The sequence below is a fragment of the Agaricus bisporus genome (assembly GCF_000300575.1).
Source record: "Agaricus bisporus var. bisporus H97 unplaced genomic scaffold AGABI2scaffold_2, whole genome shotgun sequence".
Lineage (NCBI taxonomy): Eukaryota > Fungi > Basidiomycota > Agaricomycetes > Agaricales > Agaricaceae > Agaricus > Agaricus bisporus.
In genome coordinates, this window is record NW_006267355.1 from 1,482,181 (window position 1) to 1,500,995 (window position 18,815).

Genomic DNA, 18,815 nt, shown 5'->3' on the forward strand with positions numbered 1-18,815 from the left:
ATCTCTCTAACTCCAGATCCGCTTTAGTCGTGCCATCCCTTCTGCCTGCTTTCGTCAAGTTAGTGTCGACCTTTTGTCATCCCGCCACTGAATCCGTCCCCGAGCCCTGAGCTTGTTATAAAACAAATCTACTTCCGACTCGTTTCAACTTTTGTTACCCTCCCTCACTCATGTCTCCCCGAGGTTCTTCTGGCCCTGCCTCATCCGGCAGTAGCACCCGATATTCTACTTCTCCTTATTCTCGGCGGGTAAGCAGCCAGCCCAAGTCTACTCGTCAACAATTCTCCGCTTGTGGAGCCTGTCGGATGAGAAGGTAGGGAGGGTCTCTTCGTGCCAAATGTCTATGATGCCCATGCCCATTTATTCAGAGTTCGCTGCGACCTCAAAGACCGTATCATTGCCACCGCGGGCCCAAACCCATCTTGCTCTAACTGTAAGGAACGGAATATAAAATGCGTGTATGTCCACTTCCGACAGTCCATACGGCTTGTACTCAAATCTACTTCCTAGGGACGAATTCGCGGACGTGAAGGCAGTCAAATTGCTCCGCCGCGGTCGCAGACTCCAGCAAGTCGAGTGAGTTCCGGTCAGCTATATACCCGTCGTCCACCGCTGCAATGTTCTTTGTTCAGGGCCATCTACGGCAAATCGTCCGATGGTCAAGGCGGTGGTGCTTCCGGGACAGCACCATCCGCACGCCTCCCAAGCATCATTCCGAATCTTCGACCCGAATTTTTTGCCTCTGCTTTCTGGCTATGGTTTTGTGTCCAACGTCAGTCTCCCCCGTTTGTCGACTCACTCCGGGTCTGATCTAGAATATCCAGGTCCCATCTTGGATTCGATCGAGTTTCCTTCTAGGTTTTATGCCCACACGAAAGGGACACAGTCTTTAGGCCATGAGGGTGGCATAATTGCCATGTTACTAGTCATTTGGGCGGCCTCGTTCGGTCTAGATGAACAAGGACTTCCTTTCGACAATCAAGACGATATCTGCCTTCCTGGTCGTTCACTTGACAATGACACCATTGACCCCTTGACTCCGAGGGAAAATTCCCAGGATGCGAAGCTGCGCGAGCGAAAGGACAAGATCGATGCCATGCTCCGTGAGGTCCTAGAGCTCATCGATTTTCATGGTGTGATGAGGCGACCATCCTTCGATGGTATCCAGGCTCTCCTCCTCGCTTTACCCCTACTTGAAGGTAACAGCCTCTCCTTTCTCATCCATCCATCTCACCTTATGTTCTCTGCCCAGATGCTCCACCCTTAGAAAAGATAGCTATTCATGAGGCGACTCTATCCCAAGTTCGGGTGCTATGCAGTCCCAGTCACAGCACCTTAGGACAGACGTCTACTAGTAATGATTCTAACGATATCCTGTTACGAGCTCGGATCTTCTGGTATACTCACACACACGAAGGTCTCATTACGGGCATGAAAGGCGGCCGTTTCGTTCTGTAAGTTCTGCGAGTTGATTGTTTTGAACCGCAGCTCACCAGAGTAATCAGCACAAATGATGACCTCGACACATTCCAGAAGAGTATACCATCCTTCACTTCTTATAATTCTGGCGGTAATTTTGGCCTACAACATCAACACAAGGTTCTAGAAGACCTGACTCAAAGGTCGCGAATACCTCTACGTATCAACGGTATCTGTCGAAGAGTGCACGAGGTCCTCACTGGTACTAAAGCTGCAAGATGTGCCGAAGGGCATGGTCTGATTGAGGCTAACGGCATGCGAGAAGTCTGGCGCGATTTCGACCGTTGCTGGCGCGATTTGGAGGTTCTGAAAGAGACCGTTTTACGGGATGACGACCCTACTCGGCGTGTATACACTGAACAGTACGCTTGCGCCTGGCAGGTGTGTTTCGCTCTTGATACGATGACTCATGACTGACTTAATCCTTAGATCGTCATTTTCGAATGCCACAACCTCATCCGCGAGTCTCTTAAGCAATACATGTCTGCTACTCCGACGCAACAAATGTATTCGACCTCCTCCACCCCACCCAAGCCCTCATCGAATCCATCGAATTCCTCTCCTTACCTCTCTCTTCAAGAGCTATATTCAATCGCTGACCGCAAGTGCCTCAGTCGCCTCCCTCTCGTCGTCGACATCCTCAAGCGCCACTTGTCCAGTGGTAGTGTTGAGGACTCAGCGCTGTTCAGATGGGATGCTGGCCTTATAAAGGATGGTTGCTTTTTCGCAGCTTACCTTGCTGCTGCGGTTGACGGAGATCTGCTTGAGGTTACTGACGATCCGGAGCTCAAAGAAAGCGGGATCGCCACCATCCCTCCTTGTTATACTACGGAAGAGGGCGTTGCTACTTGCATAGCCGCCTTCACAAAAATGAGATGGGTTTCTGCCAAGAACGAGGAGCGTCTACAGACCATTAAAATGGTTTGGGATAATCGTAAGCGTAGGCGGCATCATAGCCACCGCTCGGAACCCGACATCCGCTTTCGACATCCGTCTTTCTACGAACCAACAGCGGATTCAGATAATGGCTTGCATCCCACTCGACCCTCTCTCCCTCCACTGAGTATGTTTACGAACCAAAGGCGTGTTGAGTCCGCTCCATCAACTTCATACACAACGGACGGCACGGGCACGAATGGGTGGCCAAGTTATACGCCACCAGGGACAGCTACTTCCGGTACCACAAGCACGGGTACCGGCCTCAGTGCGCGTAATTCTCCTGTCTTCCCTCATATTGGGTCGTACAAAAATGAAATGGATGAGACGTATTATCACAGCACCGGAGGTGACGTTGGTCAATTCAGCTTCAACGTTCCCCTTGTCGCGTCTGTCGTCCGCGACCCTCCCGTTTATGCCCAACGCAGTTTCCCTCCGGATTCGCATACCATTTCAGGTGATACATCCTCAACCTACTTAGGGCAGGCTTTCAACACGGTCAGCCCTTTAGTCGTGGGTTCGGGTGGACATGTTCCTGAGGGCGGTTCACATTTTGGTGAGAACTGTCAAGGTACCTATCATTGATACCGCGGAATAATAAGCTTCTGTATACCTCCCCAGCCTAATATCGTCCCATCTAAAATATATCCCTTGCATACAATACCAGGCTAGATTTTGATTTATTCGACTCGATGTATTTCCAATGTAGTAGTAAAGTAAACAAGTGTTTGCGGACAGGAGACCATTGAAGACAACCCTGGTGGCACCATAAAAGGGACATCTCAGAGGGGAATAGTGACAGCGACGTCTATTGTTTGAAGACGATCATACTTCACGCGCACGAGTCAACGGGCATGTGCAGGAAAAACAAAAATTATCACTGCCACTAGTCAGGAAGATCCCGGCGTAGATTAATTATACTGCAACTGTAGGTTACCTTATGGGTCAAGAACTAAGGCTAATCGCGATCCTGCGATATCGTGGGTTCCGAGCAATCCAAGCGATCATCCCAGGAATTGACAAAGACGCGTGCACTTTCGAACATGATGCATTAACTGATCTTTGGATAAAGCCATTCTACTTTCAGCCTCACATTAGCTTTGGCCGAATTATTATATACCCAACATCCAGATTTCGTGGACATGACCTTGGTGGAATAGGTTGGATAAAAAGCATTGGCTCCGAAGATACTATCTATATGGGTCTTGGACTCTGCGATGCAAATCCGTTGAGAAGAATTAATCGGGTACCGGAGAACGGGTTATTGGATGTCGCGCATAAGGTCGAACTCCTGCCCAACATGACTCCAAAGGTTTGCGCGCTGGGTAGAAAGATGGCCTATATTTCTGATTGTAAGATGAACGATGCTTTACATTCCCACGACTAGTATACATACTCTAATTATAAGTACTATAGTCGTCACCCGATTGCCACTTTAGGCGAAGCTTCTCGCAGGTTACACAGTACACCACAACTTGCCAAGTACACTCATCAACACCGCAGTTATCGTTGTCATGTTTTGTGAGTTCTTTCCGATTCACATTCCATTATTCCGCTAAGAAGTTCGAGTTTGCATTCCAATCCTCTGTGAGCTCCCAGTAGTACCAGTGGCTGTAGATACTTCAGTAACCACCGTCTTGGACATCTCTAGTCGGTTGCCAGACCAAGTTGAAGCCAGAAGCCGACCAAATACCCCGCGTATGCCCTCGGTGCCACAATGGTGAGCCTTTTGATCCCTCTTATATTAATCGGCTTAGAGGACTGACGGATCACGACCTTCAGCTTCCGTATTGCCGGCTAAGAAGACCACCTGGTTTGAGTTTTTCTTCATACCTGTGGTGCCGCTCTCAAGGAAACACATTCTGATGTGTACGATATGTGGATGGCAAGCAGCAATTGTTGATTCTGAGTAAGGTGATTATTACCTGCAGAGAAACTTCATCGTTCAAGCCACGTTCGCAGGCAGGCTCCAACCAGCGCTAAGGGGGGAGGGAATCCGATGCAACTTCGGAGTGCACAAGGATGGGAGGCTCCCAGTCAACCGGGTTATCAGCCTGCTTACATCAATCAACCTCAACACCAGAAATAAGCCATATGATTGTATATCTCCTTTTTCTTATTCCACTTTACTCCATTGCTGTGTTCTGTTTCTGTTTAATATACGAAGTGCCAAGTATAGCATTATTAAGCGAAGAACCAGCTGCGGAAAAGTTCCACCATCCCTTTGGTTCATATTGATACGAAAGACACGAATGGATTTTGATTTTTGTGAGTCTTTTTTTACTTACATTTGTGCACTGTTCTGATTGATTCAGTTTGCATTCCGTTGATTTGTGAGTATTAGTGGTTCTCGGCCTGATTGGAAATGAAGCTGATTATGCTTTTTCAGTTGGCTGTTCCTCGAAGGTGACTCCAGATGGAGTTCAGACTCCAAGCATATGTCCAAATTGTCATAACCGTGAATTGCTGCCATTTTGTCTGCGTTGCAAGGAATCACTAATCAGAATAAAACAGTGTCACTCGCCAGCGGGAAGAAGCGCACCTGGTTTGAGCTCTGCTGCGTTCCAGTGATTCCTCTGTCAAGTAAACATGTCTGGATATGTCCGATATGTAACTGGAGTGCGAAGACAAGCGAGTGCGCAATGAATTGTCGAAGATGAACGCCGTGCTAACTAGTAGTAGCTTTCAGCCACAGATGCCAGCTGCGGGACCCCCAGGAGGATACTATCCTGCACCAGGTCATTATCCTCCCCCGAGTCAATACCCGGCTCCAGTTTATTCGCCGTATGGTGCACCTCATGCTGGACCACCTCACCATTAGTTGTAAGCTGGACAATCTCGTGCTGTATGTAGGATTGTGTAGATTGTGTTATACAGACTTTGGGGACAACGGCCGGCGACGGACGGTGTAAGTGGCTGTCGGGCCAATGAGGATGCGTGAAGAGCCGAGACGAGCGGGCCACGTGCACAGCCATGGCAGCCGGTTTTGGGTGTTGACGCATCCCTTCCCTCTCAACGACCTTGTACGTTACCCAGCACACATCCTCTCCTCGCCCCATACCACCATGCATACAAGTGAATACGATTATCTCTTCAAGCTTCTCCTCATTGGCGATTCCGGTGTTGGAAAGGTTGGCAATCGCACTCTCCTTTGTTCGCAGTCCAACTGATTTTCCCAGTCTTGCTTGCTCCTTCGTTTCGCCGACGACACATACACAGAAAGTTACATCAGCACAATTGGAGTCGACTTCAAGATTCGTACAATTGAATTGGAGGGAAAGACTGTAAAGCTTCAAATCGTACGTACTCGTTTGGAACGCTGCCGCCACGAGGCGGTATAACATCCTTGACACACCCATTGCGACCCCTCCTTTAAAAACTCTCTGCCTTGCAATTCGCATTACTGACTCTTCCGTCGCACTCGTCTATTAGTGGGATACAGCTGGTGAGAAGTTTAGCAAATTCGCCTTTTTTTCGAAAATTGACGCGCGGTTTCAGGCCAGGAACGCTTCAGGACTATTACATCGTCTTACTACCGTGGAGCTCATGGAATCATCGTCGTTTATGACGTTACAGACAATGGTACGCACTCTGAGTAGTCCTATCGGAGTCGATTCATAATTATGGATTCGTAGACACATTCACAAATGTTAAGCAATGGCTGCAAGAAATTGACCGATACGCATCCGAGGGCGTCAACAAGCTCCTTGTTGGTAACAAGTCAGACTTAACCGGGAAGAAAGTTGTAGAGTACACGGTTGCCAAGGTTCGCCTCGTTTGAATCAACCTAAACACACCAAGCTTAATATTTGTGGATCTGCAGGAATTTGCTGATCAACTCAATATTCCATTCTTGGAGACATCCGCTAAGAATGCGACCAATGTTGAGCAAGCTTTCCTGACGATGGCCAAGCAAATCAAGGATAGGTTAGTCAAGCATGTATTGGGCGGTTTCTTTCATTTGATCTGATTATCCATAGAATGGGTTCTGCCACTGCGCCAACGGGTGCTGCCAAGTCGTCAACCGTTACACCGGGCCAATCAGTGCAATCCCAACAGTCGAATGGCTGTTGTTGAATGATACCAACCCTCTTACGTGCAATCCGATGCTGTGCGTTGTTGATTCCCATGTGAATGAGTGCCTCACTCTATGTTACGGTTTACGCGCATACACCCATTACTGTATGGACCGATCCTCTCCTATTCATCTACATGTTTTTCATATCTGCAGTTTCTATCAATGATGCAGTCTTTGTGAACCTTTCTCGTAATCTTGTCTGTGCGTTGAGTAGATGTCACTGTTACTTACTTCAATTTGAATCCTTAAATCATTTTTTCGCGGAGTGAACTGCTCAGTATTCTACGCTCGAGCCTCACCAAAGACTTGGGGTGCTAAGCCTATGGTTTCCAGCGAGAGTGAAGATCGATCTGTACAGAGACGTGAAAGCATTCCGTACGGATGTTACTTCGTCTTGGTTTTTTAAGCGTCAAATTAATGGTCTCGTGTGCACCCTTGAGCGGTAGCCAATGGTCGACGTTCACTATATCTTCTTGATTCATCCTGAGATTAAACAATCACTCGTTGGACTAAGTACGAGGATGGAGATTGTGGCAATGGATTGTATATTTACCTGCTAAACGGGATACAGTATATGAATTACCCTTGCCATTAACACCCCAAACAATGGATATTAATACCACATCAATTGGCAAATGAAACATCTAGACAGTTGAGGAAGAAAAAAAATCATCATATGTGATGTAGACATGATCATTTTAATAGTTAGAAGCTCTTTGTGCCCCAAAGATGCCTGGCTCGTGTCAGCGGTCATTGTTCCTTTCGGTACCACTGGCACTGTGCCAGCTGGGTATCATATATAAGATTGTGAGGAGCCAGTGTAAAGCACGATCTTTTTTTTCGAGGCGGTTATACCGTCTGGCTATGTTGTTACTAACAGGGTGTTATCGCCGTATAGACTTACGCCCTCGGTTATGATTCCGCATCATAATCCTGTGATTCTGCTTGACACTTCTAGTTTGGAATTGATTTTGTGGTTAATTTCATCTCAACCGTGTCTGACATTATGGGGGCGAGAGCTTGAGCTGGTAAAAAACACTCTAACCTTTCAGACTCATGAAGAAAGAAAAAACTTCAAAGCCAAAGAAAAAGGTATGTATTGCAGCATCGATCGTGATAGGTTGATATCACCTATGAAAATCGGCAATGACATCCGTCTAGGTAAAAGAAAAGTTAACCTTTTGGAACTAACTGTGTTCCATTCATTCCCTTGTCATTCCAGAAAAAGGGTATAAACCAACTTCAACTATTCTAGCCGTGCATGACGCGTACACTTTTAAACTTAACCCATTTATACACGAAATGACTTTCTCGCTGTTTTCCCTGTAACGTAGCAGATCTCGATTTAAGTACGGTGTGGGGTAAACTTTTTTTGTTTTTGTTTTTGTTTTTTTGACATCGACCCCCAATTTGATCATTCAAGATAAATATATCGGAGTCCTGGGCGCCTTTTGGCGGACTTCTAGGTTCGATTTTAGGTTATATGATACATGAGAACCCTGCACAGAGAAGGACGGTTGACTTTGAAAATCTCAGAATACCGTCAAAATCGGTGGAGGATTTCCGCGGGTGCCGCCGGCATGCGACGGCAACTTCAATGTCCCTGATCGGCTGATCCCACCACCTCCTCGACTCACAAACTGAAAAAAATCGATGCTCACCAATATATACCTTGTCGAAAAGTAAGGAGATGAGATTGAGCGTATCCTTTCTCAATATTAGGCGCTTTTTTTTCTGTGGTCGGGCGAGCGGTCTTAGGAATGTGCGCCAGTGTAATATCACTTATCTTGCCTCCCCCGCCCCGAAATTCGGAGCTTGTAATGCATATACTTTTTGCTTTTTGGTGTGCCAGCCGGTCTTTTTTTCCCCGCACCCTAACTTAATCTCGATTCACCCAGAATGTGGGTGTTCACGATCAAGAAGATACTGAAAGGGTGCTCTAGTAGGTTATTAAAATTCTTGATAGATAGATAAGAAAAAAGAACCAACGCCTAAATGATGTACGCCCAAACCTGTTATGTATGATACAATTGGACCTCAATCTCGACCCAGAAGGTAAGGTGTTTGGATTTCGTTAATTTCAACCCGGGGCGGGGCGCACAATTGGAACAAAATCAATAGGTAAATCCTAACGTACGTTTTCGAGTGGGTTCACCTACTGTTCCAGATTCCAGAATCCCACCGGCAATGAAAAAGAGATAATATTGTACGTAAAAACATCCGCAATGAATGGATTTCGCTTCTTTAGGGCTAGGGATCTCTTTTCAGGCGATCAAGGATTTACTAGTGGTAAATACTATTTTACTTATGAGGATTAGGTTGTTTTGAATTTCTTGATATTCGCCGTAGGACGCCGTTCGGCCATGCACATGCACGATGTCTTGCGTAAGCCCGTGTATTATGTACTTGAAATATGGAATCAATCAGGCCATCATGGATTTTTTTGACACGAAGGATGGAAACAAAGCAAAGAAAAGCAGCCAACATGATGAAGGGATGCAAACATCTTCATAAGAGCTATCGATAGCCGATACGATCATCCACGCTAGTAGGTTCCCAGACCCCGAGTGCTTGTGTCATGCATAAAAGAAATACCTTTCGGGGGAAAGGATCGAGGACACATCCGAACCATCCGAGTCCATATGTACTAAACTGGCTTTCGGCATCTTCTGGTGGTTCTCTTCCATCATCTTCCGTCACCTTTTCCGAGGTCGCAATAGTTGGTCCGGCGGCGTCAATATTATAAAAAGGCTAGTCTAAGGATGGTGCGATGATTAGCAGGGTCCAAGTCTAGGTTCATCACAGAGTCATACGAAGTGGCGATTTCCATGCTGCTGCGCGCTGCGACTTTTTGGTAGGCGGCCACAATGAAGATTCCCGCCCCTCCATATCTTGACCATCAACTGCGCACACGTAAAAGTCATTATGATTGCTGAAATGTATCCATTCCGCAGTCGATGGATGTAAAAAACACTACATGCATACTTCTGATTCTTCATTTCGATTTGGTTGAAATTCAAGATTTATTACGCGACGTTCGAACGCTGTCCGCGGACCATTGTGCCTAGGGTACTAATAATGAGAGATCCAATAAATGAAGATTTGGAGGTTCTCTCGATAGAGGCTTTCAACCAAACGGAATGCAATTTCCCTGCATTGGATATGGTTGATGTCATCTGGGACGAGTACGGCGGGGAGTGGGCCCCAGGCTACCCGATGTGTTATGAACTGAACCTCCGTCCGTTGACTCCGACATAGCGACTCGTAAATTATGGCTCAATTTATTCCCTACTACTCAGCGTACAACAAATCCTTTGACTCGTCCTCTTTAGCTACAGTATAAGTAGCTACAGTATAAGTACAGGCTCGCGCGTTGTAAAAGCCTCAGTTTGGAATTAATTTCTTGTTTTCGAACTTATTTCGTCTCGACTTATAAGTATCCGTAGGTTTGGAAGTGAAGTTCGAAGTAAATAATTCAATGTAAAGGTCGGAAACAAAAGGATCATGTATGCACAAGAGTCTGTTGCACTTGAAAGTCGACGTCAGTCATTTTTCATCAAAATATATATATATCACAAATAGTGGTGAGCCTGAGCCCGGATAGAGGATGTACCGAAGTTTAACGCCAAGAAACCGAATCCTAGCGATAAGCAGTAACTTTCGGGTACTATACATAACCGACTATTTCATCTGCCCACAATTTCGTGGATTGATTACTGTATTCATGAGCCTCAGCACACCTAGCTTGGTTGGCTGACTGCAGTGGAAGAGAGGGTACGAGAAATCGTAATTTAAACTAAAAATAACTCCAACGGCCGATACTAGCAGCAACTTTCGGTTATACATAGCCGATTATAATTCACTATTTCATGGATAGATAAGTTACATACCATGGTTTATCAGTTTCAAGAGGTTTCAAGGAGCAAGGCAAAAAAAGAGTTCGGAAAACTCGAGATTGCATATTAAAGTCTCAGAAATTTGGAATTGAGTGATCGCATATCGTTGATTTCCCTCTCACTTTGATCGACAAGAGCGCCAAGTCTAGCGGCGCAAAACAGCAATGAAACCAACACAAATTAGCACGAAACATTCTATACATGATGTGGTCATGATGAATTAATCCATGACAGCGGGATAACACACATACAACGCATAAGAACAGTCAAGTGCGGCACAATTGATATCGCCAGGGGTAAACTCGACTGATTTTTGATGCGGATGGGAAAGCGATTCCATTGACAGTGTGTATATCAATACATAAAACTTACCAGGAGTAAGTGACTTGTATTAGTCACTGCAGCCACAGGATGGTCAGCTGGTGAAACGACAAGCAAATGAGTGTCATGAGTGCGTGCCGAGAGAAGGAGCATAAAAGTGCAGATGAGCGTTTCGGTGTATGCTGTTGAACTTGTGATAACAGGACAGCAATCTCGAATGATCTTTTGATATATGATGGAGAAACAGCATGTAGTGGGAAACGGGTATCAGGAACAACCTATCAGGGGAAGAGGTCGTGGAGACAGGAGTCAAAGGAAGAGGTTGAATACATCGTTACCAACGCGTATGCGGGCCGGTGATGTTCTTGCCGCCGAGAGAATTGAAAATGACAAAAGAAGAGGGTGTAACGATCAGGGCAGTTACACCGGAATTGTCTTGACCTGAGAAGCAGAAGTCACACAGCTGATTTGGGGGCGATATGGAATGGATGAGATCCCAAGAGAGCAGAGAAGGGACCAAAGTAGGGCGAGAATGTATATACGGATAAGTTAGAAGCAGTACAAAAGATGATGATACGATATGTGGATGGCTCGCTTCGCGATGAGAACGGTGACCTATTTTTGCGATCGGCAAGAGAGTGCTATGATGGTGTGATGATAGCACCGTGTGCGCGGAGGGCGAGCAATGCGTCGCATGTTACAGACCCAAGTGGAGATGCGGGAGGGTGTGAATGCGGGAGAATGCCCATGTGCGTGCGGCCGATGGCCGTGCTGGGTATACCGCGGAGAGTGTTAGTCCGATTGCGGCACGAAGCGAGGAGTCAAGAACTAGAAAGAGGTGAGCCGATGGCATAGAGAAGGCGAAAAGAGCACGGACGGCAGAGGGACGCCAATCAGACTTGGAGGGACGCGTGACACTGTAAATTGGGATGGCGACGATGGTGTCTTGGATGGAGGCGCGGCGGGGGAGGGACCGCAGCTGAGTGTCGCTTGGGGGGAGGAGTATCGAGGTGGTCCTGGGGGTCACGCTTGCGCTTGGGAGACTGCCTGACATAGGGCGGGCGGGAGAGGTCCTGGTCTATGTCAGGGAGGTCGAAGTGGAGAAAGGTGGGGGAGTGGTAGGGAAGGGGGACGGGTGCGAGAAGAGGGGCATTGCAGACGACGTGGATGGGAGAGGGCAACATGGCTGAGAGTTGTGGCCATGGCTGGGTTTATATTGATATTGACAGTCGAGGAGAGACGTGACGGTGGCTGTGCCTTCCTCTTCTGACCAGCACCTCTCCCCCGCTTGGCCTTGCACGCACACCCATGTCCTTCCTTCGCTCCATTCTCGTCCCGGCCTCTCTTCCCCACTCCACCACCCCCTTCCGCCGCCTCGTCTACACCGGCCATCCCCACAAAAAACCCCGCTACTTTGTCCCACGCAACGCCAACGGAAACCTCCCCGTCTACACCGACATTCGAAACAACGGCACCCGCGACTTGACTCTTATTCGCAACGTGCAAGGCGAAGCTTATGTGAGTCCTCCCCCCATCTCCGCCTCCCACTTATTTTTACCTTTCACACAGGTCCTCGCAACCGACATCCGCATCACTCTTTTCAGGTGTGCCAATCCCAAAAAAGCCGTGGCAAAGGTAGAGACAAATGGCCAAGAAATCGTCATTACCGGTGCCAAGTGGAAAGATCCTATTATCAAATGGCTTGAAGAGCGCGGTTTCTAGACTTGTCGTCCGTCTTCCATGTCTCTGACCGTTCTTCTTATTGATCCTCCCTTCCTCCAGTCTCTTGCCGCGAGTGTAACTGCCGTTGTCGGGTGATGGAGAATTCTACTTTTGCTATACTCAATATTAAAAACTTTGTCTCTTAGCCAAAAAACATATAATGCATAACACTATTCTAGGGTTAGGGTTTCGGGCACCCGACGCGGATCGCCCGTGTGCAAAAAAATTTGAGAGATCTTCCTTCAGCTTCATCGATCATCCTTCATCATGTCTGCTATCGCGCCCTCAGTCAGCAACGCCGTTAATAGCGCCATTCCCCAGAGCGCTGATGGCGCTGCGGCCCCTCTGTCTGCACCTTCCCGTGCGATCCCGCGTGAGGGAGGGAACAGTCTCGGTACCTTTGGAGTATGCCTCTCTTCCTATTACGCCGCTTCACCCCTCTCTCAATCTAACTCGCTCCACGATTTAGGTTAAATCAGGTCTGGCGCAGATGCTCAAGGTTCGCCATTCGCCCTGCTTCCTTGACATCATGATTGGCTTCATTCCTAATTAGGGGGGTGTTATCATGGATGTTGTAAATGCTGAACAAGTCTGTCCATCCTATGTTTCGCCCTTCCATTGTGGCAGCGCCTGATGCATCGTCACCAGGCTCGCATCGCTGAAGAGGCCGGTGCATGCGCCGTCATGGCTCTCGAGAGGGTCCCTGCCGACATCCGTAAAGAAGGTAGCGCCCATCATACTTTACTCTTGAACTTTGTGTTTAACGTCATTGACCCCAGGTGGTGTCGCTCGTATGGTAAGCTGTCGCGCATTCACTCGAAAACATTTGTATTGATGTGAATTTTCCGAGAGTGACCCCCAGATGATTAAAGAGATCGTCAACGCTGTCACTATTCCGGTCATGGCCAAAGTTCGGATAGGTCATTTCGTCGAAGCCCAGGTCAGCTGCTTGAGGACCTTTTTGTGCCAGAAACGGAACCCCACTCAAATAACATCAAACAGATCTTGCAAGTCATCGGAGTGGATTACATTGACGAGTCCGAAGTGTTGACACCCGCGGACGAAGAGCATCACATCAATAAGCACAATTTCAAAGTTCCCTTTGTTTGCGGTGCTCGCAATCTTGGAGAAGCGCTTCGCCGCATTTCCGAGGGTGCAGCCATGATTCGCACCAAAGGTGAAGCTGGCACGGGTAACGTCGTCGAAGCTGTCCGTCATGAGCGTACCGTTATGGCAGAAATCAGACGAGCCTCTTCAATGAATGAGGAAGAACTCTATACATTCGCCAAAGACATCCAGGCACCCTTCCATTTGCTGAAGGAAACAGCTAGACTGAAGCATCTTCCTGTTGTCAATTTTGCTGCTGGAGGGATTGCTACTCCGGGTAAAGTAACCTCTTTTAACCTCTTCTCGTGGGGAGAAGCGGTTTTACAAATGGTGGCGGCTGACCCCGTCTATTTTAGCTGATGCTGCTCTCATGATGCATTTGGGGTGCGACGGAGGTAAGGCGCCCTATTTTGGAATACTCTTTGCTCGCATGACTGACCCGTCCATACATTCGCTTAGTCTTTGTTGGATCTGGTATTTTCCATGTTAGTGGATCATTCTGTCTCGACAAAGAGTCACAACGAGTTGTGCTGATCTACCCGGATTTTTTGTGCCATCTAGTCAGGCGACCCCGCTAAACGTGCTCGCGCAATCGTCCAGGCTGTACGTTTTGCCCGCTTTGATGTGTAACTGAGATGATATTGATTCCCCAAGCTTAGGTGACACACTACAACAACCCTAAAATCTTGGCTGAGGTTGCTCTTGCGCTCTCCCGCTATAGTTTAAATCGGTTCTGATGGTCTTTCTTTCTAGGTGTCTGAAAACCTCGGCGCTGCTATGGTCGGAGTCACTATGTGAGCATTTCGTGTCTTGTCCCGGCCACTATCAGGTGCTAACATTCATTTGCTCCGCATCATCAGTGACAAAAACCTTCAAGGCGGAGAATTTGCCAAACGAGGGTGGTAAACGGCCTGTGTTTATGCATCAGGACCTGCCCCATTTTAACGCTCAGCTTCCACATGCTTAATGCCAGTGGGTGGGGCTGACAACAACCAGTAGAAGTAGAGAAAGAAAAAACAAGTTTATAGAATTTTTTTTTAGACTTGGTCAATTATTATTTTTTTAAGCGAACTTTTTGATATCTAAATTCGCCTGTTGGGATATATATTGTTATTTGACAAAAAATTATTAACGTTAGCGATATGATTGTTGGGGTTTTTTGATTTTGAAAATGTTGTCTTTTTGAGTTGTGCATCAGGAAAACGGCAAAATACTTTTTCATACTTTTCGTACTTATTTTACTTGCCCCAAGTATAAAAAGAACATTTTTTCCAAAAGTTGAAGTACTTGGAAAAAGTAAAATCGCGCACTGGCTGGGTACTTATACCCCTTAGAGCCCTTAAATCATTAATTATTACTACTTAACGTCTACTTATTCTACTTATTCCTTCATAGTAACATACTGGGAACGTTCTGCTTTTTGATGCCATCAAAAAGTAGTTTTTCAAGTAGACAGAATTACTTATGTTACTTTTTCTACTTTTGAAGCCAAAAAGTACGAAAAGTATGAAAAAGTACTTTGACCTTTTGCTGATGTGAGTCGTACTGTTGATGGTGGGGAAGTGACGTCATATATGATTGTGCGGTTAGTTCCCCGCATTTGCTCGTAATGTATTACGTTTCGTTTGAATATGATTGGTATGGTGGTATGTATGGAGGTGAGATGGAAGACGGGTTTTGGAGTTTTTCAATTGTTGCTTGTCAATGCCGACTGACTTGTTTCAATTGTTTTGGTGTTAGAGATACGGACCGTAGCCCGGGACGTTGATGTGGAGTTTTTGAGAATACAAAAGAGCGTTGGTCTCGTTTTTTTTTTATATGGAAAGAATTGTGATGAGAAGAATCGAGGAACTTCTAGCGGTCATTGTTTATCTTGTTGATATAGCAATTATCGAACGGTATAGCTAGCCTATATTCCGAAACGCCCGATTTGTATCATCTTCATTAGTTTGACAGAAGCCAGATATTGAAGGAGTCGGAAAAAAAAGTGATCTCAGGTGAACGTATGTGCTCAATACAATTGGCGTGGTCTAATCCACGAAATGCTTCCTCGCCCTCACTAGTGACCATCTCAACCTTACAAAGACAATAAGCGCAGCTCGTAAAATTCTATGCACATCTACGAAACCTATATATGGACCTGGGGATACCTGGACGACAAAATAGGGCGATCAACAACTTGAGTTGGATATTCCGGATCGAGTAATCTACTTTCCGTATTTGATTTTTGATGCTGCATTGGGTGCACTTTGGCTGTAGTTCTGTCGTTCAATGAGGTGGGATTTTTCTTGCGCGTTTTTTTTTGTTTTTTTTTTGCGTAATTGCAGATATCGGGGCTTGAAGACTCACAAGTAGAGAGTAGAGAGCTTTTTCAAAGATGAGTATGACTCGAACGGTCAAATTCATTCACAAGTACGGATCCTTTTGGCTGTGCGTCTTTGAAATGATTTCTATATACCAAGCCTTGGCAACAAAAATTTCAAATGGTGGGCTTGGCTATACGCCGTCTTTGTCCTTGGTCGCACCCACGCGTCTATGATCCTACGTTTCAAAAGAAAAAAAAAATTCGTGGCTTGAGCCTCTGTCCCTATTTCAAAATTGTAACGGGTGCGTCTCAGTTGCGTCTCAATCTACGACCGTATCAAAACATGAAGGGTGTATTTTAGAGTCCCCGCGACCCAAGGGGAAAGACAACAAAATAAACAAATAAAAACATATTGAATGACATCATACCGACATCGGCAATCACAACAACTTTTGGGGTTAGAAACGAACAACAAACCCTACTTCATCCTATCCTATCCTCTCACTCTCCGGGGACTCTCCACACCCGCACTCTTAACGCCTTCCTTTTTGACACAAACGCGTTCGGAAATCACATTTTTGGTCCTCAAATAATATTATAATATTTCGACCTCTCTCCCCGCCTCCTATATCGACACGATCGTTTCTTTAAAACATGGCTTCGAAAAACGCGAATGAGGTATTAAAGAGTTTCTTGTCGGTAAGCGTCACATTTCATTTTCTTGCGTTGTTCCATGTACAGAAATTAGAAAAACAAACAGAAAACTGACTTTTGTTTAATATGTAACGTGATGTTATATGTTTGATTGCAGCATGACCCAAAGGCTCGGTATACATTTGACAGCGAGAAAGACAGTCCAGAGTCTCAAATTTGCCGACAGGGACCTCAATCCGAGGAATGTATCACTGTAAGTTGTAAAAAAAAGACTTTTCTGAAACACGCAGAAAGCGCTGATGTTAGAGGTTTCAAAAAAACAGCTCAAAATGAATTCGAAACAGTTGTTCAAGGCAATGCAAGATCATGGATTCTTCTGTGCATTACCTTTTAACCCTGACAAGACGCATATGGAATGCAAGCCTTTGCCATAGGTCAACCGTTAAACACATCTATAATAGACGTCCCTGGAATTATTCGTGGTTCAGGCCATCCATGTGAATTCGGTTCGTGGAACTAAACAGCGTTCCTATCTTACAACCCAAAATGTATTCGCCGAGTGATCCCATAGAAATGTTCAGCCGTCTCCAAACACAAATACATCATGTCGAACCCTCAGTCATATCTGGTGTAGAACCATCGATACCCAACACGCCAAGCTTAGCTTTCTCCACTTGAGCGTCGGCAATTCTTCGCCTAGTCTCCGCCATACGTAAGTCAATGGTCGCCATGTCCAATTCGTGTAATGCGCGGCGAGTAGTGCGAGACACTTGATCATGCACTTGATTGAGATTAACTCGGTGAGACCGATATCGCACGAGCTTCATACAACTTTTGAGTATTAATTATGTGATTCACATGCAGGACTTACGTCAAGTTCGAGCTGTGAAGTACCATATCTTCCAGATTTTGGGTGTATCATGTTTCTTGTCCACCTGTCACTCGTGGGTGGTTGAATTTTAGTGAATTCCGAAGAACGTAGGATAGGTTGGTCTGTTGGCCTGCGATCAGCGCGAGGGCCGGTGGGATACGAAGGGGCCGGCGCCGGATTATGTACGGGCGGTGGTACGGGAACAGGCATCATCGAGGGCGTTGCAATGCCGTGATTTCTTGGACCCTTGGGCGGTGACTTTGAGATTTTTCGCCACTGGGTCGCGCGCGGACCCTTGGGTGGAGAATGTGACCTTCCCCGTACTTCCGACTTGCTTGGTTTCGGTGCACAAGAAGATGGTGGTCTCTCCATAACTTCTGGTTTTAAATGAGGCAGCTGCTCTCTAGTGGGTTCGACTTTGACAGGCACTTCTGACTTGGCGGGATGATTTAATGAGGGCTGCATCGGGTAAGGATGTATGTCAGGCTTTTCCACATTGATAGTACTTTTTTCGTCATTATGGGGTGAAGGTATGGTGGCGACGGGGCGTAGGGATGTTGGTGCGACATCGATATCTTCTTTTTTTGGTGAAGGGGCCCGAGGAATAGCAGGAAGGGTAGGAGGTGGTGGAAGCTTTGTTTCCTTAGTATTGGGTGGTGGGGTTTTATGATGGTGATTGTAATGGTCAGAACGTGCACGGGAAGGAGAACGAGGATGAGATCTTGAGCGAGCTCGTGATGTTCGTGGACTATCTGATATGGAGTGGTTACCGAGTTTGAGTCGCTTCGGAGGTGGGGAGCGAGGGCGTGGACTTCTGCTTCTCGAAAGAACTCGGGGACGGGTGCGAGGAGGAGTAAAAGGTCGATGCCGTGGTGATCTCGTGTGAGAGCGAGACACTCGTGGTGATCTGGAGCGGGAATATCGTCTTGGTGGGGGAGAGCGTGAACGGCGGCGAAAAGGTGATCTAGAGCGTGAATAGCGACGAGGAGACCTAGATCTATGATAAGCAGAGTCTTTTACCAGGCTATGAGTTGTGGTTTTTTGGATTGATGAGGTAACGAAAGACACACCATACCGTCGTGGTCTGAATCTGTCGTCCTCCCGCCTGCGGTCGTACGGTCTGGAGTCTCGACGGTCGGATTCTCGCCAATCGCGTCTAGAGTCGCGGTGTCTATCGTAGTCTCTGTCTCGCCTGTCTCGTTCCCAGTCTCTGAGCGGAGGGCGCCTGGAGGCATAAACAGCTACATAGCTGTCTGGTTCTGAGCGCTGGTGGTGGGGCACGTAGGACCTGTCTGGATGTGGAACACGAGGAGAGGGTAAGGGGGCCATGGGGCGTGCGGTGGTGACGCCGTCGCGGTTGTCGAGTCTGCGCTCTTCCTTGAGAGGCGACTCTGGCTTTGGGGGGAGGTTGGCCATGGCAGAAGACAGCCCCGTTGTTTGGCGCGC

General features: G+C 46.9%; 7 protein-coding genes across 7 annotated transcripts; 5 read left to right on the top strand and 2 right to left on the bottom strand.

Moving 5' to 3' along the window:
• Nucleotides 1-170: 170 nt before the first annotated feature.
• AGABI2DRAFT_183343 (hypothetical protein) lies at nt 171-3,093 on the top strand (the record flags this gene model as incomplete). Its single annotated transcript, XM_006458195.1, has 9 exons — nt 171-313; nt 369-458; nt 511-576; nt 633-772; nt 825-1,199; nt 1,253-1,454; nt 1,623-1,860; nt 1,909-2,826; nt 2,902-3,093. 9 exons carry the CDS (start codon nt 171-173, stop codon nt 2,998-3,000), a joined length of 2,271 nt encoding a protein of 756 aa, XP_006458258.1. The 3' UTR covers nt 3,001-3,093.
• Nucleotides 3,094-3,878: 785 nt separating this feature from the next.
• Nucleotides 3,879-4,596, top strand: AGABI2DRAFT_199731 (hypothetical protein). Its single transcript, XM_006458196.1, has 5 exons — nt 3,879-3,936; nt 3,985-4,002; nt 4,067-4,135; nt 4,198-4,324; nt 4,378-4,596. Exons 1-5 carry the CDS (start codon nt 3,930-3,932, stop codon nt 4,502-4,504), a joined length of 348 nt encoding a protein of 115 aa, XP_006458259.1. The 5' UTR covers nt 3,879-3,929; the 3' UTR covers nt 4,505-4,596.
• An 800-nt stretch (nt 4,597-5,396) lies between these two features.
• On the top strand, nt 5,397-6,766 carry AGABI2DRAFT_190604 (hypothetical protein). The gene is made up of 7 exons (XM_006458197.1): nt 5,397-5,546; nt 5,595-5,714; nt 5,848-5,860; nt 5,914-5,997; nt 6,051-6,181; nt 6,239-6,342; nt 6,396-6,766. Exons 1-7 carry the CDS (start codon nt 5,481-5,483, stop codon nt 6,490-6,492), a joined length of 615 nt encoding a protein of 204 aa, XP_006458260.1. The 5' UTR covers nt 5,397-5,480; the 3' UTR covers nt 6,493-6,766.
• Nucleotides 6,767-11,502: 4,736 nt separating this feature from the next.
• AGABI2DRAFT_115272 (hypothetical protein) lies at nt 11,503-11,894 on the bottom strand (the record flags this gene model as incomplete). Its single annotated transcript, XM_006458198.1, has 2 exons — nt 11,503-11,538; nt 11,610-11,894. 2 exons carry the CDS (start codon nt 11,892-11,894, stop codon nt 11,503-11,505), a joined length of 321 nt encoding a protein of 106 aa, XP_006458261.1.
• A 77-nt stretch (nt 11,895-11,971) lies between these two features.
• Nucleotides 11,972-12,612, top strand: AGABI2DRAFT_190606 (hypothetical protein). Its single transcript, XM_006458199.1, has 3 exons — nt 11,972-12,228; nt 12,280-12,439; nt 12,493-12,612. Exons 1-2 carry the CDS (start codon nt 12,019-12,021, stop codon nt 12,430-12,432), a joined length of 363 nt encoding a protein of 120 aa, XP_006458262.1. The 5' UTR covers nt 11,972-12,018; the 3' UTR covers nt 12,433-12,439; nt 12,493-12,612.
• Nucleotides 12,613-12,671: 59 nt separating this feature from the next.
• AGABI2DRAFT_190607 (hypothetical protein) lies at nt 12,672-14,546 on the top strand. The gene is made up of 13 exons (XM_006458200.1): nt 12,672-12,837; nt 12,902-12,931; nt 12,986-13,021; nt 13,081-13,156; nt 13,212-13,228; nt 13,283-13,372; nt 13,435-13,816; nt 13,896-13,934; nt 13,999-14,024; nt 14,101-14,142; nt 14,199-14,234; nt 14,293-14,333; nt 14,400-14,546. Exons 1-13 carry the CDS (start codon nt 12,700-12,702, stop codon nt 14,443-14,445), a joined length of 999 nt encoding a protein of 332 aa, XP_006458263.1. The 5' UTR covers nt 12,672-12,699; the 3' UTR covers nt 14,446-14,546.
• A 2,433-nt stretch (nt 14,547-16,979) lies between these two features.
• AGABI2DRAFT_176683 (hypothetical protein) lies at nt 16,980-18,793 on the bottom strand. The gene is made up of 4 exons (XM_006458201.1): nt 18,440-18,793; nt 18,062-18,360; nt 17,370-18,011; nt 16,980-17,319 (listed from the first exon to the last, which is right to left on the bottom strand). Exons 1-4 carry the CDS (start codon nt 18,783-18,785, stop codon nt 17,101-17,103), a joined length of 1,506 nt encoding a protein of 501 aa, XP_006458264.1. The 5' UTR covers nt 18,786-18,793; the 3' UTR covers nt 16,980-17,100.
• Between the last annotated feature and the right edge of the window lie 22 nt (nt 18,794-18,815).